At 39.3% G+C, this 26,043-nt stretch overlaps 2 protein-coding genes across 2 annotated transcripts in view; one reads left to right on the top strand and one right to left on the bottom strand.

The window, feature by feature from the left end:
- The first annotated feature begins 537 nt into the window (after positions 1-537).
- On the top strand, positions 538-8,841 carry AGR2 (anterior gradient 2, protein disulphide isomerase family member). The gene is made up of 7 exons (XM_028120348.2): positions 538-676; positions 925-988; positions 1,105-1,157; positions 2,891-2,964; positions 5,094-5,157; positions 7,470-7,553; positions 8,792-8,841. Exons 1-7 carry the CDS (start codon positions 538-540, stop codon positions 8,839-8,841), a joined length of 528 nt encoding a protein of 175 aa, XP_027976149.1.
- Positions 8,842-15,383: 6,542 nt separating this feature from the next.
- TSPAN13 (tetraspanin 13) overlaps positions 15,384-26,043 on the bottom strand; it is a 32,354-nt gene continuing 21,694 nt past the window's right edge. Inside the window, exons 2-6 of the mRNA XM_028120363.2 lie at positions 25,329-25,496; positions 24,720-24,800; positions 23,952-24,065; positions 21,487-21,600; positions 15,384-16,442 (exon numbers count right to left, since the gene is read on the bottom strand). Of these exons, the coding sequence (XP_027976164.1) occupies positions 16,368-16,442; positions 21,487-21,600; positions 23,952-24,065; positions 24,720-24,800; positions 25,329-25,496 (552 nt within the window). The 3' untranslated portion in view covers positions 15,384-16,367. The remainder of the gene's footprint in view (positions 16,443-21,486; positions 21,601-23,951; positions 24,066-24,719; positions 24,801-25,328; positions 25,497-26,043) is intronic.

Below are 26,043 nucleotides of genomic sequence, written 5' to 3'. Positions count from 1 at the left end.
ATCCCCATTTTAACAGAAGGCTAAAGAAGTATGTGTGTTTAGGGGAATTGTTTCAAGAGGGGAAAATGGGAGCCAGCACTGCAAACTGTCAAGATCTGGAGGACTCGGTTCTATACCCATCTCCTGAGAAATGGAGGAGGTTACCCCTAAGGTGCCTTCCAGTGGTAAAATTTCTGAAATATAAAATTTAAATGTAAATTCCCTTAGCTGTAAGAGTATATACATTTATTTTCATAAATATGTCTATCTACCTATTTCTATCCTGTAGGTTTCTGTGGAGAGCTCCATCAGTATATTTATATCTACATGGGTCTGTATCTGTTGACAGATACAAAAGTCGGGAGATATTCACACTAGCACTCTTAGGAAAATTCTGCGCAAGGGAGTTTTTCATACCAGCTGCATGTTTTCAGTCTCAACTAAGCGTCAATTCCTTTGTGTCACAGGGTCGTGATACAGTCCAAAGGCTGTGAAGGCTGCTAATTCCCTTTTGTTTTACTGACATTTTCCTCGGTCGTTTTCCATATCAGATTTGCCATGGAGAAGATCTCGGTGTCAGCATTCTTGCTCCTTGTCGCCCTCTCTTACACCCTGGCCAAAGACATCACAGCAAAATCAGGGGCTAAGAAAGACACCAAGGACTCTGGACCCAAACTGCCCCAGACCCTCTCCAGAGGTACGCGTCAGCTTTCGGTCACCTTTCAGTGCCACTTCATTGAGAAGCTGAGGCTTGTATGCCAAAAATATTTTTGAACGTGTTTCTTCTAAATGTATCAAAGTTTATCATTAATTCTACTTTCTTTAGAGGATTTTGCATTCGATTAGTAATCCAGTATATATTTATCCCAGTCTTTACCATTGCTTTTCAACAGCTTTAGTCTGAAATTGTAATAGCTTTAAATATACTGGTTCCTTTTGTTCTAGGTTGGGGTGATCAACTCATCTGGACTCAGACCTACGAAGAAGCTTTATACAAATCCAAGACAAGGTAAGACGAGGGTCACGGAGTTCTCTTAAAGCTCCCAAGAGCACCCTCTAGTGTTATGTAGCTTTACATGAAATCTTACTAATTAAAAATTACCCCACCTTCTTTGTCTCTTATAGCAACAAGCCCTTAATGATTATTCATCACTTGGATGAATGCCCACACAGTCAAGGTAATTTATTCTTCTAAATATAATTTCCTTTATAGGCTTTTAGCTTTAGGGACAAGGCTCAGGTCACTCATCTTTTTATCCTTAGCGCCTAGCACAGTTAAATAAAACAGAATATCTTATGTAATAAAACATATTTTAAAGTAACTTCAAATATTTCCATACTTTGTGTTAACCAGTGGTGCACATTTTGAAAAAAACAAACTCTAGGATTCATCCTTGACTTCTTGTTTTCTCTTGTATCTTGTATCTACTACATCAGCAAATACCACTGCTTTACCTCCCAAATATATCCATAAGCCAGCCCCAACTTGATGGGTGTGTAAGCTGTGCAGTCACACAAGGCCCTGGAAGTTTCCTATACTGGATTTAAAACTCTGCTTGTTGCTGTCTTAAAAATTCGTAGTAATTTTTGAGTAAGGGGCTCCATAATTTTGTTGTGTCCTGGGCTCCATATATCACGTAGGTCCCCTGGCCAAACCCAACCACTTCCTATTGACTCATTTCTACCGCCCTGATCCAAGCCAAGATCATATCTTGTCTAGACTATTGTAACAGCCACCTAACTGATCACCGCGCACTTAGCTTTCCATACCGAACAAGAGTGAGGCTGTTAAACATAAATCAGACCCTTTCACTCATGTGCTCAAGTGGCTTCTTATCACAAGTAAATGAAATCTAAATTCCTGATCATGGCCTACAAGGCTGGACATAATCTGGCCCCTGGCTATCTTTGTGTTCTTACCATTCAGCCTTGTTTATATTAAGGATGGATTATGCATGTTTGGGTCAATGAAAGCTATGTCTTATTTGATTTATCCTTTAAAAATAAAGTTCCCTGAATATTCGATGCCTTCTAAAAGGAAATGATTTTACAGATATCTTATCGGAGTGTACTTTTTGTAGTTAATAGAAACTTATTTTAAAGAATGTCTAGTGTTATGTTGTACTTGAGTTAAAAGAAATAGTACCCAGAGACACAGATTAAAAGTTCATAACTGGGACTAAGTAGCAAGAAATAGATTAAAAGCACAGTGAATTGGGCGCCTGGGTGGCTCAGTTGGTTAAGCGACTGCCTTCGGCTCAGGTCATGATCCTGGAGTCCAGGGATCGAGTCCCACATCGGACTCGATCTACTTTGTCTAGCCTGGCCTTTGCATTTTTCCTCCTCCGAGACCTAAGCTCATTCCTGCCTTAGGGCTATTGCTCTTGCAGCCTCCTCTGCCTAGCATGACAGACCCCCAAAATCTTCAAATGGATCATTCTCTCCTTTAATGTCACCTCCTCTGAGAGCTCTACCTTGAACATTCTAGAGCTCTTAAACCTCTTGCCTTGCTCTATTTTTCTTTAAAGTGCATATCTCCACCTGAAGTTATTAATCTGTTTACTTGTTTATGGTCTGTTTCCCACATAAGCATTTGAGCTTTAGGAAGACAGCACATTACCTTTCTTTCTTCTTCTTCTTTTTTCTCTTTTCATGAAGCTAGTTGTACCACATGAAAATCACTCAATAAATATGGATTGAAAAAAAAAAGGATAAATGAATGAATGATTGAGTGAGTGAATGGCAAGCAGCAAAGGGAGTCAATGGCCTAGATATTACTTCACTAATCATTTGCTAAAAAGGCAAAGTTGGATATTACATTAAAAATACAGTTCATCTTAAAATATAATAGAGAGCAATGGTGTCAGCCAGCAGTGAGATGGATACTTACTGATTCTTTTGTCTATTCTAGCTTTAAAGAAAGTGTTTGCTGAAAATAAAGAAATCCAGAAATTGGCAGAGCAGTTTGTCCTCCTCAACCTAGTTGTAAGTTCACTTTTCATCAGCACTGACATTTCTCCATGGCTCATTATTTGAAATGGATGATTCATTTTTCCTATGCCTGTTAGTCGCACGGCACTGACGGGGGTCTGTTCCAGAGATCTCATCTCACAGATTACAGGGGGAAAAAGATATTTTACTAATAATCTATCTTGCATGGCTGTGCTTTTATTTAGTAATTGACGATTTTAGGCTGTCTGAAAAATAGGCTCTGTGGTCAGGATTTTCTCAGTTGCTGTAAAAATTGGAAGGCTTTTGTCTTTGCAGATCTCTTCCTATGCCCTTTTCCCTAAATCCCTGGTGCTCTACACCCCTTCTTAGACCCCGGCTCCTCTCTCCCTGCACCCCTTCTTAATCCTCGGCTCCTCTCTCCCCGGGAGTGACAGTTTCCCGGGCTATCTAAAGCAAATCGGTGCAGGGGCTTAAGCCTCCTCATGTGCATTCTACCATCAACGCCCTTCCTGATGGTCAAGCTGGTCAAGCTGTCTGCAAGTTCTTTCTATTCAGCTACAAACACGTTCCACTTTTCCTTCCAAAAGGAAACAAGCAAACAATAAACAACTCACAAAACTACTCTCCCTAGCCCTATGTCCTTTCCCTCCCTCCTTCCCCCCCCCCCCCCCCCGCATCCCTCTCCCTCTCCCTCTCTCTCCCCTTTCCACAAGCTGACAAAGGTTGGCTTCTTCAAAGAGCATTCACATCCGTTCTTCCTCACCTCCCTTCCACAGGCTCCTATTCTTCTTCCTACCTTTTAATATTAGTGACTTGGTGAATCTCTGCTTGACTTACTTCTCAATATTTTATATTCCCTTTTTAATATTTTATATTCTCTATGGATAACTTCATCTACATCTGCCTTTAGTCAATGCCCACGCACTGGTAATTGCCAAATCTTACCCGAACATGCAACCATTTCCAACTTGTGTGTGCAATCGTGGCCCAGGTTTTGCATTATTAGCTTAAACTCAACGTGTTCAACACTGAATTTATCGCTTGGTGCAGGATTTTCCAACAGCTCTCCTTTCTTTATTCCGTGTTTCACTGAAAGTTTCATTCGAGATTGCACTCTCCTACTCACCTCCAGCAGTCAAGAAACCATGTGGTTCTAACTTCTAAATATTCTTGCTGTAGGTCACTTCCCTATAAAGTGAGGACCACTGTTTAGTGTAAGAATTTCTCTCTTTGCCTAGTTTACTACAGTATTACTTAGTGGCTCCCTGCCTACAAAATAAATCCCAGCTAATCCCACATGGCCATCAGGGTACTGACTCTAAAAACCACACTGGGATCATGGTACTTTGAAATCCCTCCAGTGGTTCTGATCTATTTATGAACACATGCAAACACTGGCACGGTGTGCAAGACCTCTTACGAGCCAGCCCCGGAGGCAGCTCTCTAGCGTCTTCTTTCACCACTGCCTCGTGCGTCCTCTGTCTTTCAGTCCTCCCAAAACATATGGTCCTACCAGAGAGTGCCGTACCTTTCCTCTACCTTTGTGCAATCGCTCCCCACTGCCTGGAGTAACCTCGTTTTCCATGTACCTGACTCTTACTCATTTTTTTAAGACTCCTCCCCACCCACTTCAGAGAGTCTTAGTCGACCTTGCATACAGGGTTAAATGCCCTGTTCTGGTCACCCGCTGCACCTGCGCGTCCTCCTTCATAACACCGCACCAGCTGGATCCTCAGTATTCATTTTCTTACCTGTGTCTCTCAACTGACGTGCATTCCTTAAAAATGAGTGCCATAAGCCTGTTTCTGTAATTTCTCCAAAAATGACTTGTTTTTTTCCACTGTTCTATTTCCTCCCATCTCATCCAAGATGTCTTCCCCAAATGCTTTAACTCCCTCCATAGTCTCCCTTCTTGAACTTTTTTGCTCTTTATCATGTTCATTCAGCTCTCTACCTCAGGTTCTATATTATGGTTTGCTCTCTTGTTTATTATTTCATGTGTGTAACTTGCCCCCATCTGTATTATAAACTCTCTGTGGAAGAGATGTGCCTTACAGTATCTCGAGACGCCTCCCCCAGTAATGGACAGATTTCTGTATTAACAAGTCTGACAATACCTCAAGAATAGACAAACTAAAAGCTGTCTTTTCTTTTAATCTTAGTATGAAACAACTGACAAACACCTTTCTCCTGATGGCCAATATGTCCCCAGGATCATGTTTGTTGGTAAGTAAAAATGACAGTGAGATTAAGCACACTGATAATTGACCAAGTGCTGTGATATCTTGTCTTCAGACACCCCCTCCCTCATCTGCCACTCCAGCATGGCTAATGCCATTGCCATGGCCTAGCAAGGGGTAGAACATTCCTTTACATTTCTCCACATTTCTTCATTAGAAAATTCAAGCTTCCACTTATTTCCACGTTTGTTTCTCATCTACCAACGTAATCTTATCATATCCTGTCACAAATACATCAGAGAAGGAAGCACCCTGTTAACTGTTTAAATGTATTGCCCATTTTCCTGAATATATCAGGCCAGTAAATTCTTATTTTTCATCAGGCAAACTTCCAATTTGTATGTTGGATTTTTCTTTCTGACATTTTTTGTAATTATTTGTGGGCAAATTAGGAATATGGCTGGCAGAAAAGAAATCAGAGGAGCCATGCTCCTTCCAGCCACTGGTATTTTTCATATGCTGTTCCCTCTGCTGGAAGGCTTTTCCTGCTTCCCCCATGCACCTGCCCATGACCTAGTCATCACTGTCAATCCCTGACCTGGCACAATCGCCATTATGTGCTCTTGTGGCACCGTGCTCCTCTCAATAGTCACTCTATCCTCAGATACAATCTTGTATTTATTGGGTGATTGTTTAGTATCTCTTTTCTCCTGGGACTGCGTCTGTTTCTTCTGACCATCATATTTTCAGCATGACCCTGTGGTAGGCTGGCAATAAATATTTGTTCAATGATTGGACACATGAATTGAGATCGACTTTAAGCCAAGTCATACTGATTTAAGGACAATGAATAAATAAATCCATCACATGGCAGAGCTCACCTGATCAAGTGGTGCACCTGTGTGATCCATCTGAGTTCACACTAAATGCACAGAACAGGGGAGAGGAACAAGTGAAGGATCAAAAGGAGGAAGGCTGAACTCGAGCTAATTTTATAGATTCAGTTATGTTAGGATTTAGAAAATATACAGTGTTTAAATTGGGACTTTATAGGTCATCCAGTGACACTCTATGCAGGAGTTCTTTTCAAAGGATTTAGTCCCGTCTAAAGGCATTTTAACCCACATTCACTTCCTTCCAAAAGAACCAACTCCAGCTCAGGAGTGTAGACGCTGGCTACAGATTAGAATCACCTACAAGATTTTAAAAATCAAGGTGCCGGGGCCACACCTCAAAGCAATTAAATCAGGATCTTGCCAGGATGGGAGGCAGGAGGTATTTCTTGAAGCTCTTGAGGTGGTTCAAGGTTTGCAGCCAGCTGCAGGGGCAGCTATGTGGCCCATGGTTGCTGTTTCAAAAGCTTTTCTTATGTTAATTTATTACAAAGAGTAGACCCTGCGTTTGTATCCTCTGCACATAGCGGAAGTATAATAGGTTTTAAATCTTTGTTGTACAAATAAATGTCTGCTTTTTGTAATTAACGTCAGTGGGGCCCATTCCAACATTCTGAAATGACAGATTGTCCACTAAAGTACCAGTGGCCGAATGTGCATACAAGCCACTGGTTCTCATGTGCCTCCTTCATCTGATTTTCAGGACGTGTACCTTAGGCCCCTTCAATCCTCCCTGACAAGGCAAGGTTTCTAGGCCTGTGTAGATCCTAGTACCTCCCTTGTCGATACACCGTATTTTCAAAATGCCTTCTTTTCTCATTAGTTGATAGCTTCAAATTAAATATAAAACATGGAAAAATGGATTTAAACCTCTAGGGACGTAGGTATGCATAAGGAAGACTCCTAAATCTTTATTTTTTTAATGCAGCTAGATATCAATACGGTGAAAAATAGAGAGGGCCCTACATGCTTATTTGACCTTTGCCACTCTTATAGGTTTGCATTCTTTTACTCATTAAAAACAACCTTGGGTTTTGAAAACTAGCATTGGATGTGGGTTTCTAATTATCTAGGTTGCTCTTGGCAACACACTGAGATTACAACATGAGCATTTCAAAAGTTTAAAATAGTTCTTTAGTAGAGAATGCCAGTGTTTTCACCAAAGCACCCAACACCCCCCCCCCCCCGCCGGGATGTCTTCTTTTGTCTTCAGGTTGCTATAGATAGGACAGCAGGGTTCATAACCTTTCCCGCAAATAGCATTGCGCAGTTGTCGAGGGCTCCGGGCCCTGCTTTGGGGACTGGCAGCCACAGGCCCGGGTACAGAGTAGATGGACTAGAACCCCATGAGGCGGATCACACGCTGTGTTCCTTTCACTGGCCATGGACAAGTACGTGGGCTTCCTCACGCAACAGAACTTACTTGGAAACATTGACTCCGTTCCCGTTTGCTTTTTCTTTGTAGACCCATCCCTGACAGTTAGAGCTGACATCACTGGAAGATACTCGAATCGTCTCTATGCTTATGAACCTTCAGATGTAGCTCTACGTAAGTGTCACCTCCTGTGAACATGCCTATTGTTGTTTTGCACTAAGAGTAGAGTCCATGATGAGGAGGGAGAAAGCTGGGCTCAGAAACACAGATAATCAGTTTGACCCTGACTAGCCTTGTGCCCCTCAGGCAAATCATATTCACTGTGGTCTCATTTATTTAAATCTCAATGAAAGATTCTTTAGATTGGGTATCTTTTTCTCTAGAAGGATTTTATGACCATATTACCTGCTTTTCAATGTTTCCTTAGGCACCCTCTCATGCAAAGTCCTACCATGGAATCAAGTGCAATAGTAACTGTACTATTACACCAGTACTAGGAATCTGCATGCCCTAAATACTTCTTCCAAATAATGAAAGTGAAATAATGTAGTTCAGTGTGTTGATGTTGAGTTTAAGTTCAATTTTAAAGATCAGTAGGAAAGATGGTTCCCAGGACGTGGCAAGATACTCACTTTCCCTGGAAAATGGAAAGAAAAAAACAAAGCTAAGAAACTCAGGGCAGACAAAGCACCTCAATAGGAGACTGTACCTAGGTGTGACACCTAATTAGTCCTTCCGGGAAGACAACTGGGTTTTGTCCTAAGAACCAATCCTGCTCAATGACTAGTTCTAGGGCTGCCTGGAACTGTACTGCCCAATATGTGAGCCATGAACTCCATGTAGCTCTTTAACATTATATTAATTAAAAGTTAAAATTCAATTCCTCAGGCACACTAACCACAGTTTAAGTACTCAATGCACAGGCACTGAATATTTTTGATCATCACAGAAATAACTATTGAGTGGCGCTGACCTAGAACAACATGCTGGGGAAAAGACTTGAGGCTGCATCTCGGCAGCAGCAAAGATTATCACGGTCCATTAGCGAGCGATGCCTCCAGTGGGTGCGGGGGGACCAGGGAAGTACATGCCAAGTACTGGCCATTCTCAAGATAATGGCATATTTCTTAGTAAGACTTTGGACTCCTTAAAGGCATGTATCCTGCACAGGTAATATCACAGTGCTCTGTAGAAAAGACATGTGATAAATATTGGAAGAGAACTGGATTTTAGTAAAAGCCCATGTCACAAACTTTTAGAAAAAAATGTCTCACAAAATTACCAACTATTCACCCTATCATGAAATAGCACCCCATTCAACAATGAATAAAGTACCCAAATTTAGGGGTTTACTAGAGCTATCAATATAATTTCTGGTGGCATCTTGACTGTGGCAACTTTTTCCCCATTAGTGCTCGACAACATGAAGAAAGCTCTCAAGTTGCTGAAGACTGAATTGTAGAGAAAAAACATCTGCAAGCTTTTCCCTCTGTATCCGGCCCTGAGACTTAGAACCAGAGGAGATCCTAGAAGACACTGGAGAATGCAGGCACACTGATGGACATGCTGATTAGATTATGGTTATTGTTACAAAGCTATTTTTTAAAAAATCTGGTTTCAAGTATACATGTATGAAAACAATATTGCATACTACCAGAGTAAACCATGTTTCTTTTTTAAAAAAAATTAATTAATAAATCCTTTTGGGAGTGTTCAGACTGTTATTTGTCCCCCACCTTAGTCCTTCAGAGAAAAGCTATTTAGTTCATTCACCCAATAGGACTTCTGGACACACGAAATATTTGAAGAGGAGACAAAACTGACTTAACTGGAGCAATGAAGACCAAAGACAGTCCAAGTTATCACTTCACTATATAGTTTCTCACTGGGTGACTAGAAGTACACATGAGCTTAGTCAATAGAAGTATCAGGGTGCCTGGGTGGCTCAGTTGGTTAAGCAACTGCCTTCGGCTCAGGTCATGATCCTGGAGTCCGGGGATTGAGTCCCACATCGGGCTTCCTGCTCAGCGGGGAGTCTGCTTCTCCCTCTGACCCTCTTCCCTCTCGTGCTCTCTATCTCTCATTCTCTCTCTCTCAAATAAATGAATAAAATCTTTAAAAAAAAATAGAAGTATCAAAAAAGAATATGTGTTAGTGTAAAAGAATATGTAGAAAGGCACCCCAAGAAGATCAGTTATCTCCTTGAAGACAACCCCTCCCCTCCAGGCCAGAAACTCCTATGTACACACTTTACTTCAAGAACTCAATTTTAGCTGGATTTTGCACAATTGAACCCTCTCAGAGAAAGTCTCTGACAGATAGCTTTCTCTATCAGAGCCCTAATTTTGTGAAAAGGTCAAAGAACATCTGTACCCATGAACATACCCTAAAGAAATCCTAAGAATTCGCCTTATAATACATTTGGGCACTCAAGATTTTAGAGCACTGCCCTGGAATAAATTTAGTTGAATTGTTCCCATCTTCACTAAAACGTGACTAGCTGGGAGAAGAGCAAAGGGCAATGACATCATGTCTATGGAGCAGAGGTCAGAGGTCACTGCTTACCTTTGGAGAAGTTGAGAGAGGTGGTGGCTTCCAATAGGGAGCAGCTTTCACTACTTTCAACTCTTGATTCTGAATGACAAAAATTATAACTGTGTATTAATTTCTTCACTACATATTGAATCTCACATTCATTGTCACATGGAATTTCTTGATCACCCAGCCCCCACTGACTTCTTTGGCCCATGAATGCCTATGGTGTTCCGTACCATGCTTTGAATATTGATATATTGATTATCTATTGCTTGTCTTGACAAACTTTTCTTTGGCATTATTATCTTTTCCAGGGCAGAATATACATTTTAAATTCTTTTTTTCTCTTTCACAGTACTATCAAAAAGCTATGTACTAACTAATAGGTTCTGTGCACATATGGTTGATTTAATGACATAAAAATCCTCAGTAAAAGTATCAGCAGAGAGATCGGGCTCTCTTCTTACAAGTAGGTACGTATGTTAAAAAGGTTAAATATTATATTTAGAAAGTTCTCTGAGAGTTAATGAAGGGGAAAGAAGAGTTTTCACTTATATACAAATATTTTGAATGACAACTTCTAAGATGTTCAGGTTTCCTCTATAGTACAGCAGAATAAAAATTAAAAAAATTGGTTTTTTATCAAGCTGATATAAGATTAAGTCCTTAAAATTTGTTGAATGACAAAATGTTACTTGAACAACATATATAATTTTTAAGATATAAATACATCTCTGGGAAGTCAAATGTTAAGGTTGCAAGGAAGATGAATCTCCCTTAGAGAAGTGTTAAACAGAGCCATGGTCTCCTCTACTGAGAATTTGTCCTACTGCAAATCAGGAAATCATCCAAGACAAACAAAGTTCTGTGAAGATGCTGATGGCAACATTATTTAAACATACTTAAAAAAAATGGCAACCACCAAATATAGTGGTTACATAGTGTATTAACACAAAGCGCACTATGTTGTCATCTATAAACATAAACAGTGTGAAGAAACAGAAAGAATAAGTGAACAAGAATATAGGTATTTCTGTGCTATAATTGTAATTCCAGGAAGTATGTGAGAAGTGAAGCTGCAAAAAGAAGAACTTCTGCTTGAAGTTTATGGAAATTATTAGCAAAGCCTGTTCGTTCTGGTCATCCCACAATCTTTCCTTTGTGTTCAAATAAACTGAAGCGAAAGCATATCTTGACTATTTCTCTAACTACACAGAACTGGAAGAACGCTGTAAGTCTAGAGAGCGTTATTTCAAACTGAAGGAAAATGTTGGTAACACAGTGGGAATACAAAATGGTACAGCCACTGTGAAAAACAATATGACTGTTCCTCGAGAACTTTAGCATAGAATTACCATACGATCCAGTAATTCCACTTCTGAGTATGTACCCCAAACGCCTGAAAGCAGGAAAAAAATCTATCTGTGCATTCACGTTCATAGCAGCATGATTCACAATAGCCAGTAGGTGGAAGCAACCCAAACGTCCAATCGGCGGCTGAATGGATCAACAAAATGGCATATGCCAACAACGGAACGCTATTCAGCCTTTAAAGGAAGGAGATCCTGACACCTGCTACAACATGGATGAACCTTGAAAACATTAGGTTAAGTGAATAAAGAAACCAGTCGCATAAGGACGAACACTGTGTTTCCACTTACATGAGGGATCTGGAAGAGTCAGATTCACTGACACAGAGGAGAATGGCAGTTGTCAGGGGCTAACGGAAGTGGGGGAAGGGGGTGGGGGTATTGTTTGCCAGGTGCACACTGTCAGCTTGGGAAGATGAAAAAGCTCGTGGGGATGATGGTTGGGTCACAATGTGAATGCACTCAATGACACTTTATTACACACTTAAAAATAGTTAAAATGAGGGGCGCCTGGACGTCTCAGTCAGTTCAGCGTCTGCCTTCAGCTCAGATCATGATCCCAGGGTCCTGGAATCAAGCCCCGTGTTGGGATCCCTGCTCAGTGGGAAGTCTGCTTCTTCCTCTCGCTCTGCCTGCTTGCGCTCACTCGCTCTCTCTCTGTCAAATAAATGAATAAAATCTTAAAAAAAATAAAATGATACATTTTATGTTATATGTATTTTACCACACTAAAAAAAAAGAATGTTTTATCAGTTTTACCAGAGGCCCCACATCTTAGGGGGGAAAAAGGGTAATTTAGAAAAAACTTGGTAAAATAAATCATCTGTGAGTTATTTACACGGATGATCAACATACCTGGTTAAACCATTTTCACCTGCTTGAGAACTGCAGTCTTCAATCATCTACGACTGTTTAGCTCTGCTTTGGGTTTTTGTGCGTTTCAGGCATTCAGTAATCCTAAGTAGCTTCTAAGGTCTTTATATTTAGCAGTCACTGGTGAGCACAGGAGCGGGGGAGATTTAAAAAAAAAAAAAAAAAAAAAGCTCTAAGGCAAGCACAGAACTTCCTTCAATTACTCACCAAGGAGGCAGAGTTCAAAATCCAAGTGAGCCTAACTTTTTTAAAAAAAGCCACTTGTCCAGTTGAGACCTCATCAACTGTAAAAAACAGATCCTGAAAGTAAACAACGGTGGTTTCACCCTCCAAGTGATATCACGGTCCACTGTTTACCATATGATCTAATTCAGGCAACTCCCTCCCGCCCTCATTTGATAAATGAATTCCAAAAGCTGATTTTCCTGAGGAGAGTGGATGAGAAGTAGCCTGGTCTATGGTAGAAGAGTCTGATTTCCCCCCTTGCCCACTGTCTCAGGAGGTATGTCAAGGACTACAATTACCCAGTTGTGATGGGTAACTGTAACAGAGGAAGACCTCTGTTCTCTTCTCTCTCCCCCTGGGGGTTCAGTGGAGAAATGGGATAAAGGGCATTATTGAATTGCTCCCTAAAATTGTTTAGAAAACACTGACCAACAACACATACCGCAATTGCATTTGGCATAGATAGCCAGGTGTAAAAATTAACTGCCAGACCCAAACATAACGAGTGCCTAGTAACTTTATACAAATCCCCTCCTCATTTCCAGAAACCTGAAAAACTTGGTCTTTAACTTTATTGTCCACTCTAATAAAACAATTGACGTGCAAATGATCATATTTGTACAATCACATGCCTGGAAGTGTTTTTTCTCCTATGAAATACTATGAAAAAAATGCAATTCTAATTTGTTCAGTACCAGCTATAAAGTGAAATTGTTTCATATATTTACTTGGTGCATTTTCAAAAGGATGAATAAACTTAAACAGGGTTAAACAAATACTTAGAAAAAGTGTAGGAGGAGGTTTTTGGTTCAAGGAAACTAAGAACTTAAAGCCCCACTTCTGGATTCTTTTCCCTCTCTGATAGGTTGTTCTCAGCAGCATATGACTTAGGTTGAACATGCAGAACTGGTTTTCAGACCAAACTGGTCTGAAACATCGATCGAAACATCGATCACAGAGTGTCTGAGATGAATTTATGCCACATGAACTCTGATTTTAGAAATTGTAGCCCAACATTTTTCCTTTGTATTAGCATTTTATTAACTAAAGTTTCACCCTTCACACCAAGGCTGACTGGGTAAATGTTCTAAGAAATATTCCTCTAAATGGAGTATGTAAATAGGGAATAAGAGAAATTTTAAAAATGAGTAGAGCTTTTTTAAATAAATGCTAGGTGGCGAGAGAGAGGCGCACTCTTGAGTATGCATTATGGACATTTGTTTTAATTCAAGGACAGACGCTGCTCTGACCCTCTCCTCTGATCCATGTATTTATGGGCAACATTTCTATGCACACAGGCAACAGCGCTCCTGTAATCCTGGGATCAGCCTGACTTCTGCAGCGTCATTAGCAACCACTTGGGAATCAGGACAGACCTATTCAGAGGCCTTCCCAGCAGGTTTATAATAAACTGTGCAATGTGAGCTGTACCTTGCACGTGGACACATACCGAGGTCGCAGGAGACCTCCCAGGACAATCTATCATCTTCAGATCTGCCTGCGGGAACGGAAAGCCCAAATTAATCTAACAAGGCTACTCTTGGTACTTGAAAATGTATTATTTCTTGAGTGGTGAGTCATTAGTTATGACCCGCTCTCATAATCCTATAGTTCAGTAGCCCTAAAGATTCATGCTTCCCAGGCCCGGATTTGTAACTGGGTTGACCCAAATAAGGCCACTGCAATTAGAGCACAAACCAAGGTTATGGAAAAGCTCTTTCCAATACAGTCATCTGTACCAAGGAAAGTATTACAGTAAGAGGCACCAGAATTTCATGGGAACTTCAAGATGTAACAAAGCAAACAAGGAAAATACAGAAGGCCTTAACAAGACAGTATTCAAAAATCTCACTTGCTCCGTGTGTCACTTACAATCTCATCTTATGGTATAAGCAGGAACATTGTTAGGGTTGCCCAGAGCTCAATATGGCATTGAAGGATAGCAGACTATGCCACTCTCTGGCATCAAGATTATTTTGAGCTCATTATTTCTGAAAAAATGCAGACATAGGAGTAGCTCTGTAAACAGAGAAGTTAACCCTTCGTTAAAGGGAAATTTATACTTATAAAGGAGATCTCTATATGTAAGAGTGTCTGCCTCCTTTTCTCTGCACCAGGAAAAGGATGACTCTAGATCACAAGAAACTTAGCACTGCAGAAGTCACTGACTTAAATCTACGTAACAAGTCCTACCTTTGTTTATAGTGCTTTTCCTGGTAACCCTAACTGTCCTTCCCTCCAATTCTCACACCCCAACACACACACCTTTACTTAGTCTTTAGCTAAAGATAGTATCTAATACGGTGTCTTGGGCCATCTTGGGGAATTACTCAGTTTTGGGTAATATCTTATGTATACATATTAATAGATATGTATGCATGTTAATAAACCTGTTTTTCTCTTGTTAATCTGACTTGTATTAGACAGGGTCTAAGACAAGAACTTAGAAGAGAAGAGGGGAAATTGTTTTTCCTCCCTTACTGTATCATGGGAATTGCACAATTGGGTTTTCTTGAAAGATCAGGCAGTCTTCCAGAATCATGGAGGTGACACAACCACAGAATGCTCTAAAATTCTACAGCTCGGCCATTTGCCCTCTTTCTTGGCCTAAAACCCATCATAATGACAATTACCAATAAAATATATATTCTACATAGAATGCAAGACAAGAATTTAATAATTGTCAGTAACACAAAAGAACTCACTATTTTCCCCAAATAAATGCGAACAACTTCTCTTCTAAAAAACAGTTCTCACTATGGAGAAAATATTAAACACTGACACATTTTCAAGAAAGAATTTGGGGGGGACTACCAGTAGACATTAGTGCTGGAAGTTCATTTCCGTGGCTGGATTATACACGAAAAAAGCAGCACTCGGCTCTAAGTCAAAGAAAACAAAGCAATAAAGGAAAGAATTCCACTTCACTTAATCCATTTAACACTTCTTCCATTACTTTCTTTTAATTGAAACATTCATACACGAGGAAAGGTTTCCATTCTTTAATTTTTTAATATAATATACAGAACCACAATACTATTTCAATTTCAAATTATGGGAGCTCACATTCAAATATGCTTGGATTTGACAAGTTGCTGTTACAATACTGAGAAAATTCATGAAAAAGGTATTTAACAATTTGTAAGATAATCAAATATCTTTTTGCTACGTGGGCCAATGCATTAATAGTAACTTGTTTAAAAATGCAGTCTTTTGGACTTCAAATTATAAAAGAATATGAAGATTATATAGCTATACTTTCTGAATTTCTCAGACCCATTCCATTTCAAAAGCTGAAGGCAAATGTTACACATCAGAACATTCATAAGCTCATATCTCCTCCGTACTTATCTATAAAAATCAAAAACTAGACCACACTTTCCTAAAGACATAGCTATTTCTAGGCTACAACAGTGTAATCATAAAAGACTACTAGAACTAAATTATCACTTTTATGTTAACAATTTTCACCACAATACAGCTTTCCTAAAAAGACAAAAAAAAATGCAGGATTTTGGATTTCCCTTACTGAATTTAACATAATAGAATCTCATACTTTCTGGCTTTAATAAGCTTCAACTCTTTTTTCCAGTAGGAACTATCTACACAGCACAGTGCTACATACAATTAATTATTCCAGTGAGATGTATATTTAGATTTACAATATGATCAACACAATAGTGCCATACAAAGTTTTTCTGCAGGTAAAAATGCTAAGAAAGGCCACAGTGGACAGTGCCAGACACTGTGAATACAGTAGATTACAGGTACCACCGAGGGTCGGAGGGGACCACAAGTTTCTAATTTTTTCAGCAATGGGAAAAGAAAAACATTTAGAGAAACGTAAGAGTAAAAATATATAATTCCACTGTCAATAATAATGTAACTTTTCAGATACTGCTTCCTTAAACAGGCAAATTAGTTGAACTTTAAGTTAGAGAAAGTGAACAAGATCCAAATATGAAAGATGTTCCTTGTTTTCTCATCAAAGGAATGCACTAGGATTAGCACGAGGATCCTTCTGGTTCCTGTATCTGTAGGTCAGCCAAACACCCAGGATCTGCAATGGAAGAAAAAAAAAAAAGAAGAAGAAGAAAGAGAAAGTAACAGTTGTATCTGTTTCTTCAGTTTATCAATAAACAATCTGGAACCTCTGAAGCACTTGGCATTATTTGTTCAAAGGGGAAGGGATTTCTTTTTCCCTTTAAAATGTTGTAAGTAGCCCAAATTAGAAACCCTAAAAACAATTAATATGAATACTGGCCCTCCAGAGATGTCTGCATCATAATCCCCAGCACCTGGGATTAGGTTACCTTACATGGTAACAGCGACTGGGCAGATGTCATTGGGTTAAAGCTGTTGAGACAGGAAGATTATATGGGTGGGCTCGCTGATGTAGTCACAAGCGTTCTTACAAAAGAGAGGCAGGCAAAAGAAAATCAGAGACATCAAGAAAAGGCACTGTGACGTCAGAAGCAGCGGGAAGCAGAGTCAGAGAGAAGATGCTGCATGGCTGCCTTGAAGATGGAGGACAAGGCCACAGAGCGCAGGCAGCCCCTAGAGGCTGTGAAAGGCAAGGACACAGCTTCTCCCATAGAGCCTCCCAGGGGAGCCTGCACTTCAGACTTCTGACTTCTAGCAGTAGAAGATAATAAATTTGTGTTGCTTTAAACAACTCCACTTGTGATTATTTGTTACAGCAGCAATAGGAACTTAATACAAACACTAAATTGTCTGGGTGGCTAAAATATCACATTATTTTGATAAGTGAGAAACAAACTGGGTTGAGAAAGAATTCAGTAATAATGAAAACCCCACAATAACAAACTTTGCTAATGCAGATCTTTAAAAAATGTTATAATTCCTGCCTTTCTCAAGAACCAGGGATCTCTAATTCTAGAAAAATACTAAGTTGTTACTGTGTCGTTTCCCACACCAGGTTCACAAAAGCCTTAACATAATTTTTTTTAATTAAGAAATGTGTTCATTCTGTTTCTGCTACCTCAAAGTTGATTTACTTAAAATAATCAAAAATTCTTGGACTGAAAAAGATACAAATTTTTAATGGAAGAAAATGAATTTCAAATTATACTTTCCACTTTAGAGCTGTGCCAACTTTTCATCTAAATTTTGTTTATTTGACTTAGTAACTACTCATTAGCCCTTTAAACTACTTCTAGAGAATTAGGATCAATCCAAAATTTTCTCCATTACCACAGTAATAATCCCTGTGTTACTCTAAAATTCATGACTGGCAGTGATTACAATGATAACATGTCAGAGCTGAAGGAACTATAGTTTGTGAGTTGAATCAAGGAAAGATAAGTCTAATTTAAGGAAGTGGGAAGCCTGGATTGTGGCATATAGAACAGAGGAAAAAAAGGAATTTATTTAATAAACACATGAGGAGTACTTTGTGACAGGCTCTGTTCTGCACACTTTACAAATTCAAACAATCCTCCCCAAACACCCTGCATGATGGGAACGTTATCCTCATTTTACCAGCAAGGGAACTGAGGTCACGAGGGTAGCGGCCATACAGGTCCCAAGTGCTAGAACCGTGGTTCCAACATGGAATCCATGCCCTCTAGCACATTTGGGGTTGTATGTGCAATCTGATGTACTGAAGGCCATTCTCAGGCTAACATTCTACCTACCACGTCAGCCAGGCTGGTTTTCACAATGCTGAGATACGTGCACACCTGCTGTGGACAGCAACTCCTCTGACACCCCCAACCTGCCCAAGCATCATTTCCTTCCCCCTGCCCCAGAAACACTGGCACACAGGGAGAGAGCGTTGGGTGAGAATTTTTGAGATTTTAAATCGCTTGATTATCAGCCCTGGATATCGGCCGATAGTGTAAGTTACAGGGGAAACAAAGCAAATGGGTACATTAGACACTCATCATCTGAAGCCACATTTTACCAAAACTTCATTCCTCCATTTCAGCGGTAAGTGACAAAATGGGACAATCTCTTCCTTTGCCCCATTGTTGAACCATGATCTCGTCCCTCCCTCCCTGGGAGAGTCTGGAAGGAACGCCACACTCAAAATGCAAAAAAATCAAAGTTAGATAACTAATGGATTCTAAGCTTACAAAGCTGCTTAAAATGATCTAAAGATTCTCAAGGGTAACTTTGACTAGAACTCATCATGAACACCGCTGATACTAGAACCTAGGCCTAATATGCAGGCCACTAAAGTATATAGCTCATTACACAGAGATCTGTGCAATGAGCCTACACATTATTTTTTATGTTTATTTATTAAATATAGAAAGGCAGAAGGTAATATGCCAAAATATAAACATTGGTTATTTGTCATTTTTAGTTAGTAAATCCATGTAATTTTTCATGTTCAAAATTTTCTGTATTTTCCAAAGTTTCTACAAGGAACATGTGCTAACTTTAACATGTTAAAAGTTAATATGTCTCAGCTATTTTTCAGATTCTAAATCAAAGTTTCTTTTATGGTTTACATTTATTTCCAGCTATTATAAATAGTTCAAAATCAAGCCTGTTTCACCAAGGAAAGGAAATCATCGGTTAAGCTTCATCCCTACGATTCTGTGGAATATTGAATAAAACAAAAAATTTAAAGTTAGTATAGCTATAAAATATTCACTATCCAGAAAATATCAGGTTGGGTAAGTTATTATTAAAATCTCTAGCCAGGTTTCAAAGGACATGGTATATAAAATATTAAAATATAGAGGAGGATTCCATGAAAGAACACCAAGTCTTCTTAGCTCTTAAGACACCTAAGACTCCTGAGTTTATATTCTTTGTTTTTAAATAATTTATTTATTTGAGGGGCTCCTGGGTGGCTCGGTTGTTGGGCGTCTGCCTTGGCTCAGGTCATCTGAGTGGGGGGAGGGGCAGACGGAGAGAACCTTCATGCAGACTCCCCACTGAGCACAGAGCCAGACGTGGGGCTTGATCTCATGACTCATGAGATCATGACCTGAGCTGCAACCAAGAGTTGGACGTTCAACTGACTGAACCACCCAGTCATGCCCCTATGACTTTATATTCTTACAAATATTAATATTTAAAAAAAACAGGAGGAGGGATGAATAGGCAGAACAGAGAAAATTTTTAGGATAGTGAAAATATTCTGTATTATATTCTAATGATGGATACATGTCATTATAATGTCCAAATCCAAAAGATGTACAAAAGTAAACCCTAATGTAAACTATGGACCTTGAGTGATTATGATATGTCAATGTAGGTTCATCAACTATAACAAACCTCCCACTCTGGTGAGTAATGGTGATAATGGGGGAGAGCATGCCTATGTAAGGACAATGGATATATGGGAAATCTCTGTACCTTTCTCTCAATTTAGCTATGGACCTAAAACTGCTCTTAAAAAAAAAAAGTCCTTAAAAAAAAAAAAAAGTAGGCATAACTGAAGGTAATGTAACCTCATGAGAAGAAAATGGAGCTGCTCAAAAGAATTAAATTCTCGGGGCGCCTGGGTGGCTCAGTTGGTTAAGCGACTGCCTTCGGCTCAGGTCATGATCCTGGAGTCCCGGGATCGAGTCCCACATCGGGCTCCCTGCTCAGCGGGGAGTCTGCTTCTCCCTCTGACCCTCCCTCCTCTCATGCTCTCTCTCTCTATCTCATTCTCTCTCTCAAATAAATAAATAAATAAAATCTTAAAAAAAAAAAAGAATTAAATTCTCAAAATAAATTCTAAATATAAAAAGGAAACCACGGGGCAAAATCTGGCTAATGTGCTATATGGAGATTGCTCATCCCGGTTTTTCTCCTATCTATATTTTTAAGTTTTCATGGAGAAAATTGTACTTTTAAAAGGAAACAAAGGAATAATGCACAGAATTGTTTTTAAACAGTACATTGATTTTCTTGAATCAATGTCACGACCAACCTACAAGTAAGACAGCTCTTTCATGAGAAAAAGTAAAATGAAAAAAAAAATGCTCAGAATGGGAAGAGATGTCAGGGGAGATTTCTTTTAAAAAATGAATATTAACCTTGGCCTTTATCTCCACTTTGTTAAGAACAACCAAGTGTGAATTTTGCATTCTCAAGAGAAGGAAACTGAATAGAATATATAATATATCCACATATATGTATATATAATGTGCTATATATTGACCCTACATCATATACATATATAGTGTATACATTATATACACAAATGCAGTATATACATTATATATACAATATTAAATTTGATTTTCTCCTGTTAATATGTCTCATGTCAGTCTGACTCTTAGTCTAGCTAGAAGGAACTTGAAGGGCAGAGAAAAATGTCCCTTCCCACCCACTCTAATTCAACCAGCTCATTACTGAAGAACACAAGCTGGCCCAAGGGTTTGCTGTTATCCACAATAAACATTCTTTTCTATTCATTTTAAATAGTCATATGATTATCTCCATGAAATAAAGCACTGTAAGTAGAATGTATGAATTAAAAAAATTTAATTTTGATACATATTGTCAACTCAGCTGTATCAAAAAACATCCACAGATATTGAGAGTTTAATAAAGACACTGCAAAAGGAATTAGCATCCTCTAAAATTATCAATGAGTGTGGTTTTGCTTACAGACACATATATTATACATAAATGTATTAATCAATATTTTAATATAGTATAATACATGCAATATAAATAAGAAACTAATAATAGTGTTTACCTGTAGGTTTTAAAGGGCTAGAAATAAGTATATCTTTATAAGTATGTATGTGTGTTATATACTATATATATTAAACAGTGTGAATGTCCTACCTATTCCAAAATTAGATTTAAAATTATAATTCATCATTCAACTCTACAAATAGAAGAGATTCTAGAAATAACCCAGCCTAAACTCATTTCACTTGTTCATTAAATTTTAAATAATTTAATAATCAAGCATCTCACCCTGTGTAAAATTCATGCTGGATCTGTGAGGTCTTCTAATTTCAAGCCAGGGCTCCTCTAATTACAATACTAGTTCTCAATGAGGATGTTCATTGATACATTCCTTAAGTTAAGGGCCATGCTAAGGTAAAATGTCATGCCCTCTTGCCATATAAAACAGAAAACCCTATGACAAAGAGTAAAGAGAGTGAGTTATTTGCACATACCTCCGTAAAGCTGAAGAAGAGGCCAATGCCACCGACAAATCTCAAAACCTCTCCAGCATATTTTCCTATTATTGGAGCACATGATAAGCATGGGTGGCCACTTTTGAAACAGCTCTGTATCAATAAAAAAAAAAAAAAGAACTTTTATTTCAAAGCACAATTATAAAAAGCAGATAAACACTGAACCCACCTAAAAATGAGTGGCTGGAATATTACATCCAATCTGGGCCTTGGCTGTTTAGTAGCGTCCTAAATTCTTAAATGGCTCCCAAGGTTCCCAAGCCCAGTATACACACCTTGAGTGATCGCTCCCCCCCCACCGCTGTGAGTGTGGATGGGATTTGTGAATACGATAAACACTCACTCCCATGTTTACCACGTGGTTACATAAGACATCTTTTTTTTTCTTTAAATTTTTTTATTGTTATGTCAATCACCATACATTACATCATTAGTTTTTGATGTAGTGTTCCATGATTCATTGTTTGTGCATAACACCCAGTGCTCCACGCAGAACGTGCCCTCTTTAATACCCATCACCAGGCTAACCCATCCCCCCACCCTCCTCCCCTCTAGAACCCTCAGTTTGTTTTTCAGAGTCCATCGTCTCTCATGGTTCGTCTCCCCCTCCGATTTACTCCCCTTCATTCTTCCCCTCCTGCTATCTTCTCTTTTTTTTTCTTAATATATATTGCATTATTTGTTTCAGAGGTACAGATCTGTGATTCAACAGTCTTGCACAATTCACAGCGCTCACCATAGCACATACCCTCCCCAATGTCTATCACCCAGCCACCCCATCCCTCCCACCCCCCCCACCACTCCAGCAACCCTCAGTTTGTTTCCTGAGATTAAGAATTCCTCATATCACTGAGGTCATATGATCCATGTCTTTCTCTGATTGACTTATTTCACTCAGCATAACACTCTCCAGTTCTATCCACGTCGTTGCAAATGGCAAGATCTCATTCCTTTTGATGGCTGCATAATATTCCATTGTGTATATATACCACTTCTTCTTTATCCATTCATCTGTCGATAGACATCTTGGCTCTTTCCACAGTTTGGCTATTGTGGACATTGCTGCTATAAACATTGGGGTGCACGTACCCCTTCGGACCCCTACATTTGTATCTTTGGGGTAAATACCCAGTAGTGCAATTGCTGCATCATATGGTAGCTCTATTTTCAACTTTTTGAGGAACCTCCATACTGTTTTCCAGAGTTGTTGCACCAGCTTGCATTCCCACCAACAGCGTAGGAGGGCTCCCCTTTCTCCGCATCCCCGCCAACATCTGTCATTTCCTTACTTGTTATTTTTAGCCATTCTGACTGGTGTGAGGTGGTATCTCACTGAGGTTTTGATTTGGATTTCCCTGATGCCGAGCGATGTTAAGCACTTTTTCATGTGTCTGTTGGCCATTTGGATGACATAAGACATCATCTTAACAGAATGGAGCGATTATCATGCTGACTTGGATGCCGCCATGTTGTGAGATGGTTGTATAGTTAGAACCTGAGAGCAGCCTCTAGGAACTGAGGAACACCCAGCAATAAAATGGGACTAAAGCATTACAACCACCAGAAGCTGAATTCTGCCAACACCCACTGAGCTCGGCAGAACACCCCAGTCCTCAGATGAGATTGCAGCCCTGGCCAATACCTTGATTTCACCCAGATGAGATCCTAAGTGGAGGACCCAACTAAGCTATTCTCACACTCCTGATCCATGGAAACTGAGGTAATACATGGGTGGTGTTCATGTGTCACTTAGCTCTAGAAAATGAATACTCCCACAAAAGAGGCCTCATTGAAGGAAAACCCAGCTCAGGGCTCAGAGAGATGGTAATAGGAGTTTCCCTGAAATATAAACACATGTGAACTTCCTAAGACAGTCAAACTCCAAGTCTATCCTCATATTGGGGTCTGGCCTGAGACAACAGTATGGCTCTGATTTGTCCATTGCTAACTCGGCTCTCACAGAAAATGCATGAAGTTGTAATGGGGAAGAAGGGAGAGAGGACAGAGGGTTATTTCCATGTATCCTCCTCCCTGGGGATGCTTAACTGGTTAAAGAGCCCCAAAATTTAGGATAGACCACTCTCCTCCTACCACCCTGATATGCTTCAAAACCAAGATACTTCTACAGCTCTTCTGCACCTCTACGGCTAATCTGTTCTTATTTTTCTTTCACAACTTGTTCTAGGAGGAATTGAATGGGAAGGAATTAGGGGCAAAGAACCACGAGCATCTGTGTTTGGCAGGGCTCTAGGATACTTAGTACTCAGGAGTGGATACTTGAGAACAGACAAATGATGTAACAGTGTACATGGAATATTAAGATAGGTATATGTAAGGCATTTTAAAAATACAACTCAGCATCAGAAATTCCATTTCTTTCATGTTAATCATTATTCATCTGTATGTAATACATCTCCAGAAAATATGTTATACTTTGTACTTACAGCCAGACAGGTGTCATTTGGGTTAAAATTTTGAAACCCACAGCAGTTTAAATTTCTCTGGATGTCATTTCGAGCACTTGCTGTATTGTTCCAACCCACTTCCAGAAGCTGACCCTAGAAAATGCGTTTAATATATACATTGAAATGTGTTATCCCTGCACAAAATGTATAAAGCTAGAGGCTACAACTTTTAATATGAGTGTACCTAAAATAAATACTCTTTGTAAGACGATTAAAAGTTTTCAAAGGGTAATACCTAAATTTGCAACAAAAATTAAAGCACTGCTTCTATCCCAAGAATGAAAGATCTTAACTTTTCCATGCATTTTAAAAGAAACACTTAGTTCAAAAGATTCTCAGACTGAAACAACACAAATTTTCCATTGCCCTAAACAGAGATGCGTATTCTTTCACAAATTAAGAGTTCAGAAAGTGTAATTGCTAGAATGGTATCACAAACGTTTCACTGCATAACGGTGGGAAAAGGCTGGGTGAACATCTTTCAGTAGTGGCACTTTTCACCCAAGGAAGGGAAAATTCCACTTCAAAGATGCCGGGGGGGTGGGGTCGCAGAAAGCAACATCTGATGGCACTTCAGGGCTCCGATCAGCCCCACTAATACAATCAGGAACAAGAGATTTTAGCTGTCTCCAGTGAAATGCCATTCTGAGCAAAGAGGAATTATCTTATATTCCAATCATTTCTCCCCTTTTGTTCCTACACATACTATGAGGCCTAATAAAGTAAAAGAAAAAAGTTTGTGCTTACCTGTTGCTCCCTGTTCAGGGCTAAGCAAGCACATGATACAGAAAACTGAACAATAAATACAAGTAAGAGAATAATCATGTACTGAGAATTCAAGTTAAGGTATTTCTCGATACTCTTAAAATTACATAAAATAGAGGTATTGACAACTTCAGAATGTACTAGAAGGATTTCAGCCAGAAAACAGAACAAATGGCACCTAGAGAAAGTTTACAAGGAATATACACAATTATTTTTCTCATTAATACACTGTAGATATTTCATAATAAAAAATACTAATATTTAAAAGCTGATCTATTAGAATTTCATTTAGATTAAAATAAAAATTCTTTGAATTTGTAAGATATAAATAGGACTATACTGAATTTGCAGAATGCATTCTTCATGATGTGAAAAGGAGAAAATGGGAACATATACGCATACAATAATTTCACCCTAAGAAATGTTCCTAATGTTGTGGAACAAATACACAAAGGGCATGCTAGGAACTGCTCTCTGGCAATTTCCTTCCTAATGATAACTCCAAATCAGTTATAGTTATCAAATGAGTACTTGATAAAAGTAAGAACAAACTCAATTGGGGTAAAAAATTCTGCTTTTAAAAAAGGATACAAAAAAAAGCAACACCTGATGGTGTTTTACGGCTCCAATCAGTCCCACCAACGCAATCAGGAACAGGAAGATGCCCACTGCAATGACCACACCGACCACCCGGAGGCTGGAAATCAGCCCGAAACCAATGCCCCACGCTGCGATTCCGATCAGCAACAGACTAACCAACTGCGAAAACAACCAAAATGGCCAGGGATGGGGTGGGGGGCAGGGGAAAAGAAAGAGGGGAGGAAAACATCAATTTATAGAATAATGTTAAAAACATTTTTCAGTATCTTACAAATGACTGCTCATACTCAATAACAAGATCTTAATAGATAGTATTATTTTAACAAATTAATCCTCAGGCATGCTTCAAAAAAAAAACAACTAATCATCTATGAAATTATTATGAAGCCTCAGAGGTCATCTGGTTTACTAAGCCTAAATGATTTCTACCTAAGCTTTTGAAATCATGGCATATGTGAAACTCCTAGATGCCAATACATCTCAGTCAACTACGGATTCCTTCACATGGAAATCACTTAGGTTTCCTTCAAAGCCAGATGGACTATCACCTTCTCTGTGATGCCTTCCTCATCCTCTATAAATTGTTCTTCAAAGATGGTTCTATTGTTCCCCTGGTCACATTCTCAGTCTGTTGTCAAGCCTGTCTCTCCAAGGAGATTTGGGAGCACCCTGAGAGGAAAGCCCCATCTTCTCATCTGTCTGTATC

This window comes from Eumetopias jubatus, unplaced genomic scaffold (genome assembly GCF_037043125.1).
Source record: "Eumetopias jubatus isolate StellerSeaLion01/CBP00866 unplaced genomic scaffold, mEumJub1_p1.0 scaffold_14, whole genome shotgun sequence".
NCBI classification, from domain to species: domain Eukaryota; kingdom Metazoa; phylum Chordata; class Mammalia; order Carnivora; family Otariidae; genus Eumetopias; species Eumetopias jubatus.
Note: the sequence above shows the minus strand (reverse complement) of the source record. Positions and strands in the feature narration are given on the sequence as shown.